Here is a 21,954-nt window from a genome sequence, read left to right on the forward strand (position 1 = left end):
GGGATGACCCTAGTGAAGAGTGACCCTAGAAAGGTGGGAGAGTCAGGGGAGAGGAAATGAAGACCTCTGTGTGTAGGCAACTCTGTAAGAAGTTTGATTTTAAAAAGGAAGTGGGAGACACAGTGGTAACCGAAGAGCACAGTCAGAGGAGGTTTGTCTAAAGATGGGGAAGATTTGGCTACCTTTAAAAACTGATGGGAAAGATTCAAAAGCTAATGAAAAGGATTCTGTAAAGTAGGGGATAAAGTGCAGGGGAGAACTTCAGAGAAAGCAGAGAATGGGATTTGAGTACTCAACAAATCTTAGGTGAACGAATGAGTGAATGAATGAAAGGGTAAAGTTGGTTACTATTTTGGAAGTGGGAATGAAGAGTGGAGAGGTGTGATTCTCCACATTTTGAAAGTGGGGCGAACTAAGGAGGAATGTCACTGGGGCAGAATCCTAGTACTGGCAACCCGGCCCTCAGATCACACGTTCCGGGAGGAAAGCTGGCAGTCTGACGTCACCAAGGGGGAGGTACCCCACCTCTCCAAAGCCAGACAGAAAGCCTCACAGAAAGCCTCACATGGTGCTGCGGAGAAACAGAGAAGGGGGAAAGAGGAGTGGTCAGGTAAGGAGGAAGCGCAAGTGTGGGTTTTAAAGCTCTGACAATGGACGGGGGCGGTCAGTTCGCACCTTCTTGGGAAAAGCTGGCATCAGCGTCCCATCCACCCCAATATGCTGTCATAGCATCCTGTGCTAGTTGTCCATAGTCCCCGATTCTATTGTAATTAATACATTTATTGTGTGGTTAGTTAAGATCTGCCCTTAAGCTCCAAGAGGGCAAGGGTTGTGTCTATCTCCTTCCCCTCCCTTATTTCCAGTGCTTAACACTGTTTCTTTCACGTAGGAGGGGCTCAGCCTCCTTGTTAAGATCATGAATGAATGAACCTACACCCCGAAGTAGAGCCACACCCAAGAGCATAAACACAGAGGATTGTATTAGGGCTTCCCAGTTCCCTGAAACATGTCCTGGGTTGGGAGGACGGTGGAATTTTCACCTCTATCTCCAGCTCTGAACCGCTGTGTGTCTCCCATCCACTTTCTTCTTCTCTCCAGTTTGGTCTTGCTACCTCCCTGGTTCTCTGCTTCTCTGTTTCCGTGTCTCTCTGATGCTACACAGGAAGCAGACAACGTTAGATCTGAAGTGATTGATAATGGAAACACTGGTGCCTGTGTCAATTTGATAAAGGGTCACAGACATTTTCATCGTTGTCATTAACTGCTTTCTCTTGGCCTGTGTTCTGTCGCAGACCTGATTCTTTCTCCTCTTCTTCCGTACAGCTCAAGAGTCCCGCCACCAAACTGGACCAACTCCTCCTACCCCTGGATCTTCTGATGGGCCCCAGAAAGTACTTGGAGGAAAATCACTGAACCATGTTGAGTCTGATTTCCTGCCTTGCTGGCCTTGAAGCCCTGCTGACCACATCCTCTGTCACCTTACATACTTCCTCACCAGTCACATCACTCAGGAGTTCTCAGCCCCCACAACTTGTCACTGACCCCCACTCAGGTCCTCTGCCTTACCCTCTTCCTGTCCTTACCTCCCTCTGACACTGCCGTTAGAACCATGTTGCTCTGCCTAGAGGTAGCCAGTTCTGTCCCTTTCTGGATAGCCAACACCCCTTTTTCCCACGGATGACAGTATTGAACACAATGCAGCTGGGCAAGTGGTGGCCAAGTACTTGGGGGAGCCTAGGGCTGGGGTCCCGAAACACTTCTCAGGGATCCCAGCTCTGTGCCCTCTATGACTTCACTTATACTGCAGCAGATGGTAGGCAGGTATCTATGGCTGAAGGGGACAGGTTCCGACTGCTTCGCAAGACCAACTCAGACTGGTGGTTGGCAAGGCGCCTGGGAGCACCATCCAACTCTCGTCCCATCTTTGTACCAGCTGCCTACATGATGGAGGAACCTGTACTTTCCCCGAGCCCAACCACCGTCACCACCAGGCAGTTCCTCTGGACTCACGGTAAGTCCTCCCCATTGCTTTCTTACCTCCCTGGCTTCTGTGAATTATTGGAAGGCTCCTCCTCCCTCCTGATGCCATTCTCTTATTTACCTGTGATCAGCGTACTCCTCACTCCCATCATGGTGTTCCCATTGCCTCTCTTCCCAGTCTCAAGTCTTCGAGGTCTCATTTTATTTTTCAACAACAGCTTACCCCTGCTCTTGTCTTCCCTGTGAACCCCCCAGGATGCAGCACCCAGCCAAGATTACACCTCTGACCACCTGCACCCTGCTCTTTTCATTTCTGTTTCCAGGGCCAAAATTGTTTCCTGGCTCACCAGAAGAGCGGCATTTATCTCAGGCAACCCCAGGCAGAGCCCAGACTACATCGCAGCAGCCTCCTTCTCTTCCCCCCAAAATGTGTAGAAGTGTTAGTGCTACCAGTCTGAGGCCCACTCTCCCGACACCCTTCCAGGGTGGGCCAAGTGGAAGATCTCTCTCCCAGGAGGACTTGCTGACAGAGACCAGTGCCAACATGGTGAGTCACAGCTCTCCTTCTGAGCACCTGCTGTCAAAAGATATTTACTGCCAGGCCCTGTTCTAGGCTCAGTGGCGAACAGGACAGACACACTGTCTGCTTTCAAGGGATTCCCATGGAATGATAATACGTAAATATACGTTGGTACTGATAAGTGCTACAAAGAACGTAAATACGGTGGAGAGTGACCGAGGTCTAGGAAGGCATCTCTGAGGAGATGACATTTAGTTGAATCTGGATAAGGAGAAGTCAGAAACAGCCATGAAACAAATGAGGGGATGAGGAAGAATTCTAGCAGAGGGATAGCAAGTAGTGAAGATCCTTGAGGATACATGGAACCTGGCAAATGATAGATGGACTGCAATAAAACCAGCCTCAGCTATCCTTTCTCTCTCTTCCTCCTGACTGCTGGCCCAAGGCAGGGTTTGTCCTGTGTCAGGGCTTGCCAGCTCAAGTCACCACTAAGTCCCCTCTAGAGATGGAACTGCCTTGCTCTTCCTGAAGACTCAACCCCTCCCCTCTCTTAGTTACTGGTGGATGAAAAATGGCCCCTCTTTTCCCATACCCCCTCCTCTCTCTCTACTTTTACTCTGGAGGATGTGAGGGTGGGGAGCTCTCATCAACCACCCCCCTTACACACACAAACACACACACACACAGCCTGTTCCCCTTTCCTGTAGCCCTGGGGTGGGGGTGGGGTGGGGGAGGAGGGAAGTTGGCAACAGGAAGTGAGGAGAAGAGCAAAGACTGTGAGGGAGGGAGTTAAAAAAAAATCAGCTGGGGACCGCGTTCTCCCTCAGTACCTGGGTCACCCCAGGCAGGATCTGGTGGTGAGAAAATGGTGGGGGAGGGAAAGAGGTGGTTAGGTGAAGAGAAGTCTGGGGAGGGCTCAGGCAGAATAACTACCTTTCTTCCCACTTTCCTGGCAGGCAGGACCCCGGCCTCTCATGTCAGAGCCCCCTGTGTACTGTAACTTGGTGGACCTTCGCCGCTGCTCCCACTCCCCACCCCCAAACCCTGTATGCCCCCCACTGCAGAGGCTGGACGCCTGGGAACAGTACCTGGACCCTAACTCCGGACGCTGCTTCTACATAAATTCACTGACTGGCTGCAAGTCCTGGAAGCCCCCACGCCGCCGCACTGGAACGGGGGAGACGGTGAGACCTTCTCTCCTACTTATCTCTTTGTGCCCCAATCTCCTCCTTCTCCCTACTGTATCCCAAAGAAGTGTGTTTTCTTTCTGGGGCTCTCAGAAGATCAGAAGAATCAGAAAGTTGTGAAAAGGGTGTTGAGAACTGGTGGAGGCGGCTTCTGGATGTAGCGTTACCTTCCCTCCCCGCAGAACCCTGTTTCCATGGACGGGACACAGACCTTGAATGGGGACAACGGTGTCCTGCGGCCTCAGGCAAAGGGCTCAGACTCTGACACAGCGTCTCTAGAACTGCTCGACCCTCAGGTGAGATCCCTTCTCCAGATTACATGCAGGCAAAGCCATCTTTTCACGACTTTCTCTTATGCAAGACATTCTTTATTACATCTCTGTCACCCACATCCGCAGCCCTCTTCCCCCGCAGCTAGGGACTTCCAAGTCAGTGTTTCCTATACCTGTTTCTCCACCCCCCTGCCCCAGGGTTCACCCTGCCTCCGGCGACGCACCTCCCAGCTCGACCCCTCAGACAAGCCTTCAGCCCGGCAGCCCCTTCGGCCTCTGCCGCAGGTCCTGGACGATCCCCACGTAAGCCTCCCATTTTTGTGTGAATGCCAAGAATTTCCTTGCCCCATGCCCTGATTCCTACTCCTCCAGAAAGATCTTCCTCTTTCTGAGTGTTCTCTGGGTATCCTCACTTCCCCAGCTTCCCCCGCAACTCGAAAGGACCCCGCCCTAGGGGAAAGCCGAGGTGGGGGCGCTGTGAGGGACAGTGCGTGACTTATTGGTGCCCCTCCCTCTGCTTTTCAGGAGGTGGAAAAGTCGGGCCAGCTCAACGTGACTAAGATCGCTCAGGGGGGACGCAAGCTCAGGTGAGGGGGGCTAGGAAAACCTCGGGGGTCCGGGGTGGAGCTGGGTGGAGCAGAGCGTTGGGAGAGCGCCTCTCCTAGCGCATCTAAGTGACCTCCGCCCCTGCAGGAAGAGCTGGGCCCCAACTTGGGTGGTGTTAGCGGGTAACAGCCTGGTGTTCTACCGAGAGCCACCCCCCGCCGCACCCTCCTCGGCCTGGGTGAGTGTGAGGGAGGGAAGGGCAGGTGCAGGGGGGACTCCAGCGCAATTCTAACTGCCTCAGGCCAACCGCGGGGCGGAGGTGGGCAGGGTGGTGTAGAGGAAGGTATAGCATTGGGAAGGAGCACAGCCTCTCACGTCTTCCCGGTCCACCCGGAGAAAGGGAGACAATGACAGAAACCGCACGGTTGCCTCGGTTTCCTCCCCCGATTGCCAGGGACCAGCGGGCACCCGGCCCGAGAGCAGCGTGGACCTACGCGGGGCGGCCCTGGCGCACGGCCGCCACCTGTCCAGCCGCCGCAACGTCCTGCACGTGAGTGCCCTCTCCAGCACCCCCAGAGCCCCGTCCAACATGAGGATGCCCCCTCAATTTCTCGCAAGATCCAGCTCGGCCTCCCTGCTTTTCATGCTCCTCCCGCTGACCCAAGCCTTTTCCCGGCCGGCCTCCAGATCCGAACGGTGCCTGGCCACGAGTTCCTGCTGCAGTCAGACCTCGAGACCGAGCTGCTGGCCTGGCATCGCGCACTGCGGGCGGTCATCGAGCGTCTGGTGAGACCGGTCGGAAGGGGCGGGGCGGAGCGGGCGGCTGGCTCGGGCGGGGGCGGGGCCGTGGGAGCGGGGACGGATTCGGGGGTGCGGAGGGCAGGGTGGTCTCGGTGCAGAGCCCTGGGGTGGCGCTGGGACGCGCGGGACCTCAGCATCCAGTTAGGGTCTCCTCGCCTCAAGCCGGGGGTGCAGATTTCTCTCCTCTCGGTCTACCTCACCCGTCCGGGTCTAGGATCGGGAGAATCCCCTGGAGCTGCGTCTGTCAGGCTCGGGACCAGCGGAGCTCGGGGAGCTGAGCGCTGGGGAGGACGAAGAAGAGGAGTCGGGGTTCAAGCCACTGCTGCGTTTCGGCGGCCGCAGGAGCTCCAGTTAGTGGCGGGCTTGGGGGCGGGGCAGGGCGGGCCGGGGCGGGGCCTGGGGCGGTCTTCAGGTTCCTCCTCCCCGCGGCCGCGCTCACCCTCTGATTCCACCTGCCTCCTGCAGGTCGCTGCCCAGAAGGAACTGAGCAGAACCGTGTGAGGAACAAATTAAAGCGGCTTATCGCTAAAAGACCACCCTTGCAAAGCCTGCAGGAGCGGGGTCTGCTCCGAGGTGAGGTGGGCTGGGCCAGCTGGCACCTTTTTCCTTCGCGCCTCCCATAGTATTTTCACGTTCTTGATCTGGGCATCAGCCCATTTCGTGGATGAGAAACCTTCACTGAGGCTCACAGTAGAATTTCCCAAAACTAGATCAGCGGTCTTTTGAGAACACTGCTTTTCCCACTACCGATGATTGTTGGGAGGTGGGTGTACCCTTGTCCAGACCCAGGACAGACAGCCTGCAGGGCGAGCCCAACTTTGAGGTGAGGGTCTGTGCCAGGAAGAGCTTCTTCCCTGGGTGACACTGGCCCTGGCTTTCTATCTCACTCTGCATCTCCCAGACCAGGTGTTTGGCTGCCAGCTGGAATCACTGTGTCAGCGGGAAGGAGACACCGTGCCCAGCTTTGTGCGGCTCTGCATTGCTGCTGTGGATAAGAGAGGTCATTTTTCCCAGAGACCCCAGAATCTACCCTTCCAACCGGGGAAGGCCCAGAATTCCCCACCTCCCTCCCCCTAGTTTACCTTTCACCTTTTTTCTCTCTTCACCCTCGGACCCCTCACCAGACCTCTCCACATACACACGTTGGAGCAGCAATTCTTATCTCCTTGCCTCATCTCCTAGGTCTAGATGTGGATGGCATTTACCGGGTGAGCGGGAACTTGGCAGTGGTCCAGAAACTTCGCTTCCTGGTAGACAGAGGTGAGAAGGCCTGAGAACTTCATGTCTCAGAACCAGGTGGTTCTCAAGGAGGGAGCTGGCAGAACAGGGAGGTCTTGTGGCCGGAACTGCATGTCTTTTTTTAAAAAATATTTTATTTATTTATTTTTAGAGAGAGGGGAAGGGAAGGGAAGGAGAAAGAGTGGGAGAGAAACATGAATGTGTGGTTGCCTCTCATGGGTCCCCCACTGGGGACCTGGCCTGCAACCCAGGCATGTGCCCTGACTGGGAACCAAACCCGAGACCCTTTGCTTCACAGGCCCATGTTCAATCCACTGAGCTACACCAGCCAGGGCTGGAACTGCATGTCTTATCTTTTAATCTTGTCTTACACTTGTTACAGAGCGGGCGGTCACCTCCGATGGGAGGTACATGTTCCCAGAACAACCAGGACAAGGTATTTACACGGAGTAAGGATCCCCTTAGATTCTTAAAAGTCCCCCACATCCTCCTTGCTCCCTGTGGGTTTCCCTATGTCCTGCTCCTGGAAGGGTTGTCCCCATCCCTACCTCTGCTGTCTTGCCCCCTGCAGACCCCCTTGGCACTCCTGTGGTCTGCCTTAGCTAAGAATGCTTTAGCATTCTTCTTTCAAACTCCTGACCTCTCAGTCTCTGTGTCCCTGAACCCCTCTCTACCTACTTCTCCTTCCAGAAGGTCGGTTGGATTTGGACAGTGCTGAGTGGGATGACATTCATGTGGTCACTGGAGCCCTGAAGCTTTTTCTCCGGGAGCTACCCCAGCCTCTGGTACCCCCACCGCTGCTGCCCGATTTTCGTGCTGCCCTTGGTAAGGGCTTCGGGAAATGCCCTCGATATTGGGGGGAAGGCCTGCGTGGTACAGAGTGTACAGGGGTTCCCTCGTACTATTCTGTCTCGTCCTGAACACAGAGATGGTAAATAACTTTCAACACATGTGCCAACTTGAGTTGTTGTTGTGGTTTTTGTCTGTGTGTGAATCTTTAGAGGGCTGAGTTGAAAAGAATTCTAAGGCTGCAGTTGGACTCAGTGAAAAAGAAAGCTGTGTTGGATAAATGAGGCCTCCCATGGGCCTGGGAAAGAGAACTGCGCCCCACCCTGCGCTAGCACCTTCCCTAAGCTCACCCCTGCGCCCTTCCCCTTACTTTTTCTCTCCAGCACTCCTGGAATCAGAACAGCGCCTCTCTCAAATACGAGAACTAATAGTCTCACTGCCAAAGCCCAACCATGACACTCTGCGGTACCTCCTGGAACATTTATGCAGGTCAGGAAAGTGGAATATCTTTGTTCATTCGGGAAGAGGGTGGGGTGGAGCATGCAGCAAGGACTCTGTTTGAATGGAACTAAGGTAGGGAAACACCTCAATTTAGAGCGGATTGAAGAAACTGCGGCAACCTCTATGCAGGGGGTCATATTATGAGGCTCTAAAGCTACTGGTTAGCATCAAATGGGGAAATGGGGACCAATTCAAGCACAGCAATGCTGTATGAGAAATAAGAGAACTCTAACCTCCTCCTTCCCTCCGCCTCTCTGTTTCCCATTGGAACACTGGTTTGGGCTTATTTGGCTGAGCTGGGCCTGGGCAGTGACTTCTGAGAGAGGATAGCCATTTGAATGAAAGCCTTCCAAACTGTGAGCAGAGAGGGCTCTAGGGGAAGTCTCTGAAGCTGGGAAGAGGTGGTTGTATCCTAGCTTGTTTCTTCAAGTTGTATCCTCAAGTTTTGTCCACTGGTCCTATCCCCATCCCCCTTGAGGCCCTCTCTCCTTGGTCTCCTTTGGCTGCCACATAGAGGGGTGAATTCTTCCCTGCTCAAATCTTTGAAAGGTTAGATTTATTGGAAGTGGCAAAGCTGCTGCCTTATTGACCCTTCTCTTGGCCTTTGCCTGCAGGGTGATAGCACACTCAGATGAGAACCGCATGACCCCTCACAATCTGGGGATTGTGTTTGGACCAACCTTGTTTCGGCCTGAGCAGGAGACATCTGACCCCGCAGCCCATGCTCTCTACCCGGGGCAGCTAGTCCAGCTGATGCTCACGGACTTCACCAGCCTCTTCCCCTGACTGGGGCAAGAAGAGAAAATGTGTTTCCAATGGTGCCTTTGGTGGTGTGGTATGTTCTGAGGCCATCCTTTTAAAGCCTGTGTCTCCCAGATGACTGTCTCATCTTTGTGAGTCTGACTTGAGGCGTTGGGATGTATGGAGAGAGTGTCTCTAAAAAGAAAAGTATGTGTGGGCGGGAAGGGTTAACCCCTCCCCAGGATAACAGCACATAAAGCAGGGCTCTTTCTGATGCAGTTCCTTTATTAGGAAGCAGTGTCATTATCGGATTTCTCCCCCAAATATATACAGATTGTATACAGCCTCCAGCCCCCACCTCCTGTCCCTGGGGCATCTCTAGGAGCCATGGCTCCTTCTACTCACTTTTCTGGGGGGACAGACACCCCTTAGGAAATGTGGATCTTTGACAGGCAGGACTCCACACTTTAGGCACTGGAATTGAGGAATTGTGTCTCACCAGGCAGGGATCCCAGTAAGACACTCATGTTGCCCACAGCCATGTTGGGGGCTCCGGAGGGAGGTGGGGTATGTTCGGAGCTGTCCCCCTGACTATGGGAAGGGGGTGGACTCAGCCCCTGGGCCTCATCCAGAATAGCCACAAAGTCCAGCTGAGTGTTGTCAAGATCAAGAGAGTCCAGGGGGTTGCACACCTGCCCTTCAGGAGGAGGGTACAAGGCAGGCCCTCCTCCCAACCTGCCCACCTCAGGGTGGCCACAGCTGGGGTTGGTGCCCCCTGCCTTAAGGGGACCATAGCAAGTGGGCAGCGGGGGCAGAAGTCGGGGTGGTGCTGCTACCCTATGGGGAGGCTTGTTTCCCCCCACCGGAAAATTTTCATGGCATGGTGAAGGGGTAGGATAGGAACCTGACTTGTGATTGGGCAAGTTAGGTGCGAAGCCAGGTCCGTATGTGGCCGCTGGGGCCTTGGCAGGGCTTGGGCTAACCTGGGAGCCCCCCAGAAACTTGGGACTCTGGTAGAGAGGTTCCCGGAGTGGAGAACCTCCCCGGCCCCCACCCTCCCACAGCAGCTCCTGCTGGGACTGAACATAATTACACACAAACTGAGCCTTCAGCTGCCCTGTGGGGTGAGTGGGGTGATCAAAATCTGGGCCGGGCTGGGGTTCTGAGGGAAGATAATCAGGGGGTGGCTGGTTGTAGGGGCCTGACTGGGGATATTGGGGTGGGGGAGGCTGAGGGTAGTGGGAGAACAGAGGCTGTGGGCGTGGAGGCCCCTCATTGGGGTGGGCATTGAGGCAAGGTGCCAGTCCTGTGGAGTCAGAGCCCATTGGACACCCCTGCTCTGGCTTGACCTGCACGTGTCCATAATGTTCAAGACGAGGACACTGGCTGTAGGTTCCAGCTGGAGCCTTGGGACCCGGGTACAGCCCAGAGTGGGCAGGGTACTCGTCCCATGTTTCTGGGGTGGAGTCAGGATAGGAGGCCTGCTGGGGACAGGGGTTGTGGCTGTAGTTGGTGGGTGGACCAGGTCCAAGAGGCAGGGAGCCTGGACCCCTGGCTCTATAAGGCTCAGCTGCTGTCCCCTCAGGTCCCCTGTAACCCAGAGTATCAGCAGGTGGGAAGTCCACATAAGGGTTCAGACCACTGCCCATCATGGAGGTCCCGATCTCGGGCTCCTCTCGCAGCCCTCTGGTATCCATGGTGATATTCTCACTCATGCTGTGGGGCTGTGGTGCGTAGACAGAGGTTGGGAGTTGAGGATCAAAGTTCCGTCCTCCCCCTGCTGTGGTGGGGTGAGTGTGAACACAGCCCAAGCTCTTGAACCGCTGAACTCTGGCTGGGGCTGGGTGGTCAGCAGCCCGGGCTGGGTCACTGGCCCTCCGAGTAACCCCTGCATTGGGGTTGTATCCTGGATACTCAGTTCGGCTTCTCCAGGGAGGTCCAGGAAGACTCCCAATTCGATCCAGGCTGGATGCTGCAGTGGGTGGAGTGCCACCTCCCCTGGCTGAAGCATATCTTGCCCGGAGCAGGTAGTGCTGGGCAGGTGTGAGGCCAGGCAGAGAGGATGCCCCATTCTCTGGCGGGGAGCCAGGGGGGAAAGGGGAGGCCAGGGAGGAGCGGCGGCTGACAGTATAGGCCGAGCTGATGCTGCTGGAGCTGCTGCTGCGGCGGTCAAGGGAAACCGGGGGACCCAGACGGCGGGACACAGGGGCACCTGCAAGTGATAGGGAGGAAAGGCAGGGTGGTCAGGAAGCCCCCTGAATCTAACCCTGCCTCCCCCATGGAACAGCCTTGTCCTGGAATCCCAGGGAAAGGCTCCTTAACGCTAACCACTTAGTTCTGCCTCCTTTTCCCATGCCCTTTCGGCTCCTGTTCCATCAGGGATTCAGGGCCACTGTGAACCGCTGTGCAGGTGGCACACTGCACAGTCCTAGGGGGCAGCATTCACTTCACACACTTTGTACATCACGATTTTCTGATGGATGGAAGGAAAGTGTCTTAAAGAAGCGGGACCTTTTTCTAGTGTACGATGGTGCTGTACCGCATCCCTAAAGGGCAAAGTCCTCCTTCCACCCTCAAGGAAGGTCCAGATCTCAACCCAACAACCACCCACCACACTCAGGTCTCACCGGTGTGGGTCAGGCTGGGCAGTTTGAGGCCCCGGGGCCCTATTGGCCGGAGTTGATGTAGCTGGTCCAGCCTGAGGTTCTCAAGACGGCGAAGAGTGGACAGACCGGTGCCAGCAATGCAAGGCCCCTCGTCCAAGCTGGACAGGTCCTCAGTGCTGCCCCCTGTATTTCCAGTCATTTCCACACCACTGTCGGTATTGGCCGCGCTGCCTGCTGGGGAGTGGTCACTGCTGCAGGACGACTGGGCCCCAGGGCTTGGCTGTGGCTTCTGTGGGGGAAGATGAGGGCTGAGGGTGGCACCCTTTTTCTTTTGCCACAGCTCCCTGAACTTGGCAAGTGGCTAAAAGCCTGTGTCCCAGTGATGACTGCTGGGATCTAGGGAAGGCTTACAGGTAGGTGTAGAGGGCTGAGCAGGTGAGGGACAGGACAACCTTGGGGAGAGACACTGGTGAGAAGAGCTGAGGCTGGCGCACAGACCACCTGGGCTCAATAGGTCCTCTTAGCTCTACGACCTTGGGCAATTTCTCTGTGCCTGAATTTCCTCATCCAAAAATGGGGAAAATAAGTTCCTTTCTCATAAAGTGGTTGTGAGGGATACATGAAATTGTGCACGTGAAGGGCTCAGAACAATACAATGAGTCCTATATAAGAATTTGCTGAACCAATTAAGTAAATACACTAAAGTCCCTAGATGTGGGGTAGCCCAAGGAGCAACACCGGGACATCTGAAGGAGAACTGGCCACAGGAGAGTGACAGGAGGGGACAGGTGAGTCGGGAAGGTGTCAGCAGGGCAGTCGAGGGCGTGGGGACAGAGGGCTTCTCGGCCGTCTCACCATAGCACCTTCGGGCACAGTCAGCCTACTCTCCTCCCTGGAAGGGCCTCCATCCCGCTCCCTCTTGGGCTCCACTGTGGAAAGGGAGGGTGCTCGGGGCAGGGGGCCGTCTCCTCGGTGCCGCTTGGTCACGTGGGCGTCAGGACCATGCACTGTCTTGACATGTTTCCGGAGTGAGCTGGGGTCGGTGTAGCGTTTGGTGCAGCCGGGGAGCTTGCACACGTACGGCTTCTGTTGAGTGGAAGACAGCAGGCAAAGGCATGAAGGTGGAAGAATGCAGAAGGAATGCAAAAAGTTGGTGGCAACCAGTGAGGATGAGGGGTAAGGGGGGAAACACAGCACCCAAGGAAATAGGAAGAGTGGGGCCCTTGGAATGAAAAATGAGAGGATTGGGGAACGATGAGGAAAACTGGCTGCCCAGGCCTGGGAAAGACGAGGAGGTGAACCCAGGTCTGTGAGGCCTCATAACTCCAGGGACTGAAGGGGCCAGGGGTCTCCTTTAGGCAGAATGGGTCTTTTTTAGGTTAGCCCTTTGGCTGGTCAGAGGTAGAGGGTAGAAGGTGGTAAGTGGAAATTCTTAGTTTCAGAAAGGCCTTCTTCAGGTGCATTATATAGGTGGGGAGAACTCACCTCCTCGAAGTGGGTGCTGGGCTAAGGGATTTCTCATGGGGGGTCTCCCCGGCAGGTGGCTTCTCAGTCGGGGGGCGGGGGGAGTCTTTTAGGGAAGGCGCTCACCTCATTGGAGTGGGTTCGGTTCTGGTGCTTGGCTCGGTCGCTGGCGTTGCTGAAGGCCTTGCTGCAGCCCTCGTGCTCACACATGTACGGCTTCTCGCCCGTGTGCGACCGCAGGTGTGTCTTCAGGTTTTCGAGGCGTGAGTAGGACTTCCGGCACCCCTCAAACTGGGGGTGTAGGGGTCAAAGGATAGCTCTCAGACAGAAGGACATGTAATTAAAGGAACCCTAAGTCTCAAAAGGGACATACATCCCAGAATATAACTCAAGATGGGAGAGTACTGGGGCTTCAAGAGGATTCCCATAATCAGAGGACATGGACGGGCACACGGTGGGGAAGCAGAAGCAGCTGGAGGCACTCTGCCTGCAGGGACGTGAAGCTGAGGCCAGGCCAGGGCGGGTCTCCTTGCACAGAGATCTGATGAGACTGTTTTAGGAGGGAGGCCCTCGATGGAAGGCCTCTCCGCTCGGCAGTGTGTGCAGTGGGCACAGTGCCTGGTGCGCCCGGTGCTTTCGGCAGGGTCTCACAACAATGTTTCGATTTTATACCAAAAGCAAGGGAAACATTAGCTTGTAGGTCCAAGAAAGTATTCTAATATATGNAGGCCAGGGCGGGTCTCCTTGCACAGAGATCTGATGAGACTGTTTTAGGAGGGAGGCCCTCGATGGAAGGCCTCTCCGCTCGGCAGTGTGTGCAGTGGGCACAGTGCCTGGTGCGCCCGGTGCTTTCGGCGGGGTCTCACAACAATGTTTCGATTTTATACCAAAAGCAAGGGAAACATTAGCTTGTAGGTCCAAGAAAGTATTCTAATATATGATATCAATGTTTAACTTCATACCAACGCAGTCATAAAATATAAATGTTTAGTGTTTGTGTATGGAAGAAGGGGCCTACAAAGGCGGAAGTGCCTAGGGCCCACGAAAGTCACAACATGGCCCTGCCTTGTGCTTGAGGGGGCCCCAGTTTAGGGAGAACCCTGAGCGTGGGAAGAGGGCGCCTCACCGTGCACTTGTGTGGCTTCTCGCCTGTGTGTCTGCGCATGTGGACCACCAGCATGTACTGGGCTTTGAAGGGCCTCAGCTCCCTGGAGCAGCCGCCCCAGTGGCACACGAACTCCTTCCGCTCCCCATGGATGTGCTCGCTGTTGATGTGCTGAGGGGGAAGCCGTGGAGGCTCTCTGAGCTTCCCCGACGCCTGGAGACCCAGGCCTCCTTCCCATGACCTCCCCTCCACACCATGTCCTTCTAGGGCTCTACTTCATTGGCGGGGGTGGGGGCGGATTGTGGAGGAAGGACATCGAGCCCACACCTCCATTCTTCCAAGTGTGTACAACAAAGCCACAGCTCTTGAGTTCAAGCCTGCTCAGAAGGGCACACCGGACCTCAGTATCCTCTGACCTCAGCTCTCAGCCTGATCCCCGTGTCCCACTCAGGATTCCCTCCAGGTTCCAGCCGGCGTTCCTGCCACCCCCTGGGGCTCACATGCACCAGCTGTTCCTGGGAGTCGAACTCCTGGCTGCAGCCATCCCAGCGGCAGTCAGTCTCGTACACAGATTCAGGCTCAGGCTTCTCCTCTCTCTCCATGTCTTCCCGCCCATCCAGCAACCCCAGCAGGGGGTCCTAAGGCAGGGGAGGCAATCCTGGGGTCACTTGAATAACAGCTTTTGTTTTACTCAGGTTCCAGAAGTAAAGCCACCCCTGCCCTTACCTGTGTGCCCGTGGAGTTGGGGCTGGACATGTCGCCTTCCAAGGGCTCCTCTGGGCACTTGCTGACAAGCATGTCCAGCTCAGACTTCAACTTCCCCAAGGAAAAAGTGAGGGTGATATAGGTAGAAGGGGCAGAAGGAAGAGAGGGAGCCCAGCCAGGTCTTCCTGCCCGAAGTGCCCCCACCCACGGAGCTGGAACCCCTGAGTTTGGGAGAGATTTCCTCTGCAGACTGCACTGGTGAATGGAATGGACTAAAGGTGGTAGCTCATTTGGAAGCGTCTGATTCAACCCCCAAGAGTGAACCCCAGCACCTAGATCCCTTTATTTTTCTGGTACTAAAACTTTTATATCCCCTGTCCTTCCTTCACATTCCCCTGTAAAGTCCTCTTTCTGCCCCCCTCCCCCCCCCGAAGCTGAGAGAAATCAGGTGGTAATATGAAGGCTCTCACCTGGCAAGTTGGGAGGGGTCCCCGGGACTGAGGATGTGACATCATCCCTCCCTGGGTGGGGTTATGGGGGCCACAGGGCTGGGCCCCGAAGGATGGTGAGCTCCCTTTTTGGTGATTCATCTGGGGTGGGAATCCCAGAGATGGGCTGAGGAGGAGGAGGGGAAGTGGTTACTTAGGACTGTCACCTCAGAAAGTCTCGGGAGTTCTGTGGCTATGTTGGGGTGCCTGGAAGACAGTATGGGAAGTGACTGAGGCAGTCCTGGGGAGGAACTGAGGAGGGCTGCAACACCTTTGGAGTGATAAGGATTCAAATAGGGTCTGGTAGTTTGGAGGGCTTGAGGCTTTGAACAGGGTGTGGTAGGGTGTTTCAGGGCCTCTTAACCCGAGGCAGTCTGCACCTCATAGTGCTGATAGAGAGGTGACCGTAGGAGCCCCCCGGAGAGGCACAGCGTGAGTTGATGAAAGCCACGAGGGAGCTGGGCGAGGTTCGGATAACTGTCTGCAGGTCCAGGCTGGCATCTGACAGAGGTGAGATGGACAGTGCCCGCTTCTTGGTCAGTTTGACTGCACTCCGGGAAGGAGGAAAGAGTGGGGCTGGGCAGGAAACAGGGGAGAGAGACATAGTAAAGGCGCCTGTCTCTCCATGCACCCAACCTGTGCATCCTCTCAGGAAAAACGAAAAAAGACATGTGACTCTACCTTGCCCTATTAACCCTGATCATACTCTGACCCCTGGATCCCATTTCCAAGCACTTCCTTTTTCAAGTTAGAGCTCCTGCCCTCCCACCTTGTCCTTCAGGACAAGTCCCAGAGAGGCAAAAGGGAAGAGTAGTTGCCTGAAGCCTCACCCTCCGTGCAGCTGTTGGTCTCTCTGGCTGGCCCATAACTGTGGGGGCCAGACATGAGACTGGCCTGGTGGCAGAAGGGCAGACCAGACAGTCCTGGAAAAGAAAGACAGCTGGAATGGGGGATACACAAGGCTTCACTTTCCAAGCCCACATCAAATGGGGCTGATCCCATATTCCAAGCCCACATTACATGGGGCCTGAAATCTTGTAGATGGAGAACTGGCATGGGATAGGAGATAGAAGAGGGATCCCTGGGGCTGGGTGAGAGATCTGCCAATCCTCAAGGCCCAGAGATTGGTATGTGTACTGACCTTCTGTCCCCATGCTGGGGGCCCCCTGATTGGGGAGGGGCCTGAGACAGCAGGGCTCGCCATAGCTACTGACTGGTGGTGGGGTCATCGAGTTGAACATGGTGTCTCAAAGGAGAGTATGGGAACACTGCAGGAGGGGAAGGGAGATCTGCAAGTAATCAAGGTGGGCGGGAAATAGGGAAGGTCAGATAACTAGCTCAGGCACAGAACCCTGGGCAGAGCTTCCCCTGTGCCCCCAGCCCCACCAGGATATCTGCCATAGGAAATCAGATTGAAAAGAGCATCACTCAGCCAGGGTGAGGATAAAAAATCCCAAAGAGGCAGGGGCAGTCTTCGCGATTTTTGTGGGAACTTGATGGGAAGTTTGCCTGTGTGGGCTGTGTGTGTGTAGGGAAGAATGCTGTGGACCAAATGCGCCTATATGAGCTTCAAGTGATTTTAAAAACATAGACCCCCTATTACTTCTTGCTCTGACCGTGGGCCAGCTTTGAGGGGTGGGATGGGACTCAGGCAGGGCCTCTGACTCCAAACACTGAGCTGCTTCCGCCGGAGTCTCTCCCTTCCCTTCATTAGATACAGCCCGCCAACAATCTCTCTAGTGTCCAGCAGAGGGAGCCCTCGCCACAGCCCAGACAGGGAGGCTGGCGGGGCCGGGAGGGAGTGCGGAGGGTCTGCCCTTCTCCGAGGCAGAAAACAAGTAGGACGGGATACGGTTTCCGACGGGAGCCTCCCTGTGCGCTGTGTACAAAGGATGGAAGCTGGTGTCGTTCTGGGGTGGTCTGAATCTGGGCGCCCACCTAACTCTTTTGGTCTGTTTTGAGGGAACGGGAAAGGGACTGTGAAGGAAGACTTCAGGAGATTAAAAACAAACAAACAAAATAAAAACAAAAACAAAGTCATCATCCATTAGGAGCAGTGAGAGAGCGAAAAGCGACGCCGAACGCTTTTCTCCTCGAACTTCGGATTTCGCTCCACCTCGGGTTTTCCGCTCTCCCGGGACCGAGGGCGGGGCGGGGCGGGGCCGGGTGGAGAAGGACCCGGAGCGGGCCGGCCCGCGCGGTGGGTGATCCCGGGATGCGGGGATTCAGGGTGAGGGCGGGGTGAGATGGGGAGCAGGACCCGGACCCCATGACCTGCCCGAGCCCCGCAGCCTCGGGCGCCCCCTTCCCAACTCCTCCCTCCCAAGCGGGAGGTGCGGATCCCGCATCCGAGACCTCCCAACTCGACCTCGGCACTTTGAAGGGGGGGGCACAGCTGGCAGGCAGCTGGGTCGGGGGACACTCCTCCCGCCTCCTTCTATGACTCACCCAGGGGAAGGGGGCGGGGGATCGCGAACGACCCCCAAAACACGAGACTCCCCAGAACGTATCCACTCAGTCATCTTTTCGACCCACTGCCCAGCCACAGAGGAACCGCGATGGAAGCGGGGCGACATCCCTCTTTGCCCACGCGTGCGACAGCCCACCCACAACTCCCCTTCACACTAACGAAGGGAACGCTTTGCCTTCGTTTCCAGCTTTAGTTCCGTTTTTCTGGGGTGTGGATGGGAGTACAGGATGGGACAGGGAGCCGGCCCCAGGGTTCTGCCGCTGGAGCCCTCGACCATCTCCTGTGTCTCCCTACTTTCCAGAGCCCCGCTCGCACCCCCGCTCCCCAGCGCCCGGGAGCCGGCCCCGCCCCTTCTCCGCGTCCCGCCCCCTCCGCCCCCGCGCCTCCTCGGCCCACCCAAGTCGCCGCCGCAGGCTCTGGCTGCAGACGACTCCGCTTCCCCCGCCCGCCCCGGAGCCCAGTCGAGCGAGCCGCGGTGGGGGGGGGGGGAGTGCTGAGAGGCGGGACACATTCTTCCCTTTCCCCACAGTGTATCCAGAAAGCTGGCTGCGGCGCCCGGGGGTGGGGCACTGTCGGAGGGTGGGGGGTCCTAGTGGCAGGGTGGAAAAGGAAGAAGAATCCAGAAACTGTAGAGAGAGAACTGGACTAGATAGATAAAATAAGGTGTGTGTGGAGAGGAGGACCTTCAGGACACATTAGGTTCCTGGGTATCCCTGCTGGCTTCCCAAGGGTTAACCCCAACAGACCCCCGGGAACCCCCTCAGTGACGTAAAGGGCGGGGTCTGTGCCGCCAGGCGGGGATGCCGGTGAGATAGTGGGGGAGGGGGGTCTGGACCCCGCCCCCCTAGGGAAAACCACCCCAACCCCGGCCCTCATAACTCCCCGGAGAAATCGCCCCGCCTTCTCCCTCTACCGGGCCGTGAAGAGCTATGCTGTGAAGACCCCAGTTCTCCAGCTCCCTAAAATCTTCATTTCTCAGTCTCTATGGGATCCCCTTTCCCTAATCCTGTCCCCAAAGCTAGCTGTCGAAGGCGGATTGTTTCGGGGTCACGGGGCTTGAAAGAGGCTTCAGAGCGGGGAGAAAGGGCAGGCAGGGTGGTCCGAGTCAGAGGAGGGGCCTCGGTCCCCAGCTCCCGTTTGGGAGGGGGGCCAACAGGGATGCACCGGCAGGCAGTGGCCAGTGGTCCCGCCCAGTCCCAGTAGGGGTTTCCCTGCTGCTGGCCCCAGCTGTCCTGGTGGTCTTGAGGTCAGAGGGTCAAGACAAGGGCTTGTGGGCTCCTCCTGAGCACCCTGTCCACAACCCTTGGGACTCAGGTGTCCGTAGTCCTTGACGAGTCTTTCTAGGGCCTAAACTAGACACTGGTCCCTTCAGATCCCTTCCTTGTCCGGAAAACACACCTTTTCCTAAAACACATGCACCAGCAAGTACATTTGTCACAAGACAGGTCAGGGGTTCTAGCCCAACCACCCCCGGTGGTTTTGTTACCTCACGCACACCCATCCCCACCCGACCTGGCGTTCTCTCTTTAGCTGTTCCCTCCTTTCAGAAACACTGACGTCCTCCTGCCGGTGCTCAGAGACACACCTGGAGTTCCCTCTCTACACGCAGACCTCCAGCTAGCCGTCCCTCCAGCCTCTTCATCCCAACCTCATGAAAGTGAGATGTTTCTAATGTATGGGAGAGGCAGAGACAGACAAAGAGATCCACCGTTGCCTGAGACAGACAGACACACAGACTGTCAGAAGAAAAAAAAAAGATACAGAGAAAGGGAGATACAAATGAAAAAATTTTCCAAACTTTCTAATATCTCACCCCAGCCTCTCCAACCCCAATTTTGCCTTGTGCCCCAGTTCTCCCTCTAAGCTGGGTAGAGTCCCTCGCCAGCAGAGCATCTCTTCAGACCCCCTCCCCCACCTCTCCCAGGTGGTCCCCCGCCTTCCCCCCCTCCTCACCTCCGTCTGGGCGCTGGGCTCGGGATGCGCGGTCCAGGGCTGGATCTGGGCTGGGGGGTGTGCGGTGGTGAGGGGGGTGCGGACTGGGCCAAGGCAGCGCAGCCTCAGTGCCACCCCCACCCCCCTAACCTGGCCCCCAGCCCTCCCGCCGGCCCAGCCCGCTGGGCTGCGAGCCGGGACCACCCGCGAGAAGCGCAAACTTTTTTTTTCCCTAATGCAAAAACTTTTTCTTGCTCAAGCCTCTGGCGCGCCACCGCTCTTCCCGCTCGCCCTTCAACTCCCTCCTATTTCCCTCCCTCTTGCCGTTCAGTAGGGTGAGGCGGGGTAGCTGGAAGCAAGAGAGGGGGTGCTGGGCTTATTGCACCCCCAGGACCCCCAGGATCCTCCCCCTCCCTAGAGGGACCCTATGCGGCCTAACCCCCCCCCCCCAACACGCTGCTGGTGGTGGGCAGTAAATCCAGGCATGGATTATTGGATCGGCTGCCCAGGAAGAGGTCTTCAACCAGAACCAGAAAACAGATTGAGAAATATATTGCGGGACGTGAAGGGGACGACGAAAACATTCATCCCAGAAAGATAATGTTGGAGGTAGGGTCGTCGACTTTGGTGCTAACTGAGCATTCCGCCACCCTGTAGTTTATCAGCTGGCCTCACCCTTTGGGTGGAACTTAAAGGGTTGGGACGGAGTTGGGGTTTTGTGGTAACAGAATTGTGACAGCCTCGGGCTGGGGGTCCTGGGAGGGAGGTGAAGGGTCTATGGAGCATAAGAGGAACAGAGACCGAGGCCCTGGGTATAGAGTGTGTGTTCGTTTCGTTACTAAGGAACCCTGGCATTTAAGTACTGTCCCTGAGGAACCCCTGTCTCTGTCTCCCTGGTCTGGAAGCTCTGGAGCCTGCGGCCACCTCCGCACCTCTGCACGGCCCGCTCTCCTTCTGCTCTTCAAGGCTGTCGGCTCCCTCTGCTGGCCCCTTTGGCACACGACACCCCCTTGCAGTCGAGGCAGAGGAAACTGAGGAAACTGAAGGAGTAGGCTTCCCAGGTGCCAGCCACCAAAGCGCGGTTAGGAGTCCAGGAGGGAGCGGGTTGTATGAGCCCAAAGACACGGAGGGGCACACTGGCAGAGGCCGCTAGTGCAGAGCGGTAGTGTCTGACAGGGGAGTGCTGTTTCTTTGCCTTCGTGTTGCCATGGTGACCAGATACAGGGGAAGGGGCAGCTATTTTATTCCCTCTGACCTTCCTTTAGGAGAAAGGAAAGCATAGTGGGGGAAAGGGGTCCCTTCTTTCTTGTTACCCCTCAGTCGGACCTCCCACATCCTAACTCTGCTTCCAAGAACCACCTCCTTGGGTCTGGAGGGTTAGTAGGTTAACTGTTCAGTAGGAGAAAAGGTGAAACTAGAAAGAGGTCTGAGGACAGACACATATAGACAGCAGTTATGCTGAACGTATAAAGAGCCCTGTTTGAGCCTCCTCCCCCACGTGACTTTGACCCAGACACAAGTCGTACCCAGAGCTCTGGTCAAGCAAGACCAGAGGTCACTGGAGAAGAAGGGACCCTACACATGTTCCTGTCCCAGCCAGGTGCCCTGTCTTCCCAGGGGCTGGTTTGGAGCACAGTGCTCTTCTCTTTACACTGCTTTCCCTAAGATCGGCAATTCTCAAATGTTTGGTTTCAAGACCACTTTACACCCTTTAAAATTATTGAGCTTTTAAAAAAATTCTCATACGAGGATATATTTTTATTGATTTGAGAGAGAGAGAGAGAGAGAGAAACAGTGACTGGTTACCTCCTGTAGGTGCCCCAACTGGGGATGGACCCCTCACCCTAGGTGTGCGGCCTGACTGGAGATCAAACTGAAGCCTTTTGGTGTATGGGATGACGCTCCAACCAACAGAGCACCCGGTCGGGGCGATTATTGAGTCTTTGTTTATGTGGTTTATGTCTATTTACCATATTAGGAATTAAAACAGAAAAAAACTTTGTATCACAAGAATACACAGGCACACATCCCATTAACAATGAAGTCAGAAAGATGATGTAATCACATGTCACACAGCCTCTGGAAAACTGCACTGTACACTTCTGAGATGGTGAAAATAAAAAGACAAACAGCCTCCTAGCGTTATTATGAAATTAATCTTGACCTTGTGGACACCCCTGAAAGGGTCTGGAGAGATTCCCAGAGGTCCCCAGACCATACCTTGGGAACCATTGTTCTGGCCATCATCACCCCAGCCCTTTTTCATAACTCACACTTGTTGATTTCCCCCCATTTTTATTAGAAAATTATAAATGTTTTTCTCTCTAGTGGTCCTGACCCCCCACTGGGAAAAACCAAGGGACTTCTCAGGCCCAGCACTCCTCTCTCCTGACCCCCATTTCTGGGGCTCTTCAAACCCCCTTCCTCAGCCCCCTGCCCAACTCCTTCTCGGCCCTCCCTTGAAGCACTTCAACAGTGTGACCCCTTGGCCAGCCTGATTCCCCTGCCCCCAAGCCTGCTGGACCCCAGTCTGCTTCTCCCTTCTCTCACCTGAGGACTCTCTCTTCTTGGGAGAGACTAAGTCATTTTTCTCTGTCTGCTCCTTCCC

The 21,954-nt window shown here is 55.8% G+C and overlaps 2 protein-coding genes across 5 annotated transcripts; one reads left to right on the forward strand and one right to left on the reverse strand.

The window, feature by feature from the left end:
- Nucleotides 1-268: 268 nt before the first annotated feature.
- On the forward strand, nucleotides 269-8,914 carry ARHGAP9 (Rho GTPase activating protein 9). Of its 4 annotated transcripts, XM_037030191.1 has the most exons (18): nucleotides 425-610; nucleotides 1,324-2,011; nucleotides 2,304-2,527; nucleotides 3,457-3,684; nucleotides 3,870-3,983; nucleotides 4,158-4,262; nucleotides 4,485-4,546; nucleotides 4,653-4,743; nucleotides 4,960-5,055; nucleotides 5,193-5,291; nucleotides 5,521-5,656; nucleotides 5,772-5,879; nucleotides 6,208-6,306; nucleotides 6,489-6,566; nucleotides 6,928-6,981; nucleotides 7,236-7,370; nucleotides 7,718-7,823; nucleotides 8,450-8,914. In XM_037030191.1, the coding sequence occupies exons 2-18, from the start codon at nucleotides 1,678-1,680 to the stop codon at nucleotides 8,619-8,621; spliced, it is 2,241 nt and encodes a 746-aa protein (XP_036886086.1). In that variant the 5' UTR covers nucleotides 425-610; nucleotides 1,324-1,677; the 3' UTR covers nucleotides 8,622-8,914. The 4 variants fall into 4 exon arrangements, with proteins under 4 accessions (XP_036886087.1, XP_036886086.1, XP_036886088.1 ...); XM_037030193.1 differs by lacking the exon at nucleotides 425-610 and having other exon boundaries at nucleotides 1,941-2,011; nucleotides 2,465-2,527; XM_037030192.1 differs by lacking the exons at nucleotides 7,718-7,823; nucleotides 8,450-8,914 and having other exon boundaries at nucleotides 269-610; nucleotides 6,928-6,994; nucleotides 7,236-7,360.
- Nucleotides 8,879-16,407, reverse strand: GLI1 (GLI family zinc finger 1). Its single transcript, XM_037030190.1, has 11 exons — nucleotides 16,086-16,407; nucleotides 15,775-15,867; nucleotides 15,325-15,520; nucleotides 14,927-15,071; nucleotides 14,478-14,567; nucleotides 14,252-14,389; nucleotides 13,773-13,922; nucleotides 12,773-12,937; nucleotides 12,038-12,268; nucleotides 11,204-11,471; nucleotides 8,879-10,788 (listed from the first exon to the last, which is right to left on the reverse strand). The coding sequence occupies exons 1-11, from the start codon at nucleotides 16,183-16,185 to the stop codon at nucleotides 9,044-9,046; spliced, it is 3,321 nt and encodes a 1,106-aa protein (XP_036886085.1). The 5' UTR covers nucleotides 16,186-16,407; the 3' UTR covers nucleotides 8,879-9,043.
- Between the last annotated feature and the right edge of the window lie 5,547 nt (nucleotides 16,408-21,954).

This window comes from Sturnira hondurensis, unplaced genomic scaffold (genome assembly GCF_014824575.4).
Source record: "Sturnira hondurensis isolate 20B ecotype Veracruz unplaced genomic scaffold, ASM1482457v3 Scaffold0020601, whole genome shotgun sequence".
In the NCBI taxonomy this organism is placed as follows: Eukaryota; Metazoa; Chordata; class Mammalia; order Chiroptera; family Phyllostomidae; genus Sturnira; species Sturnira hondurensis.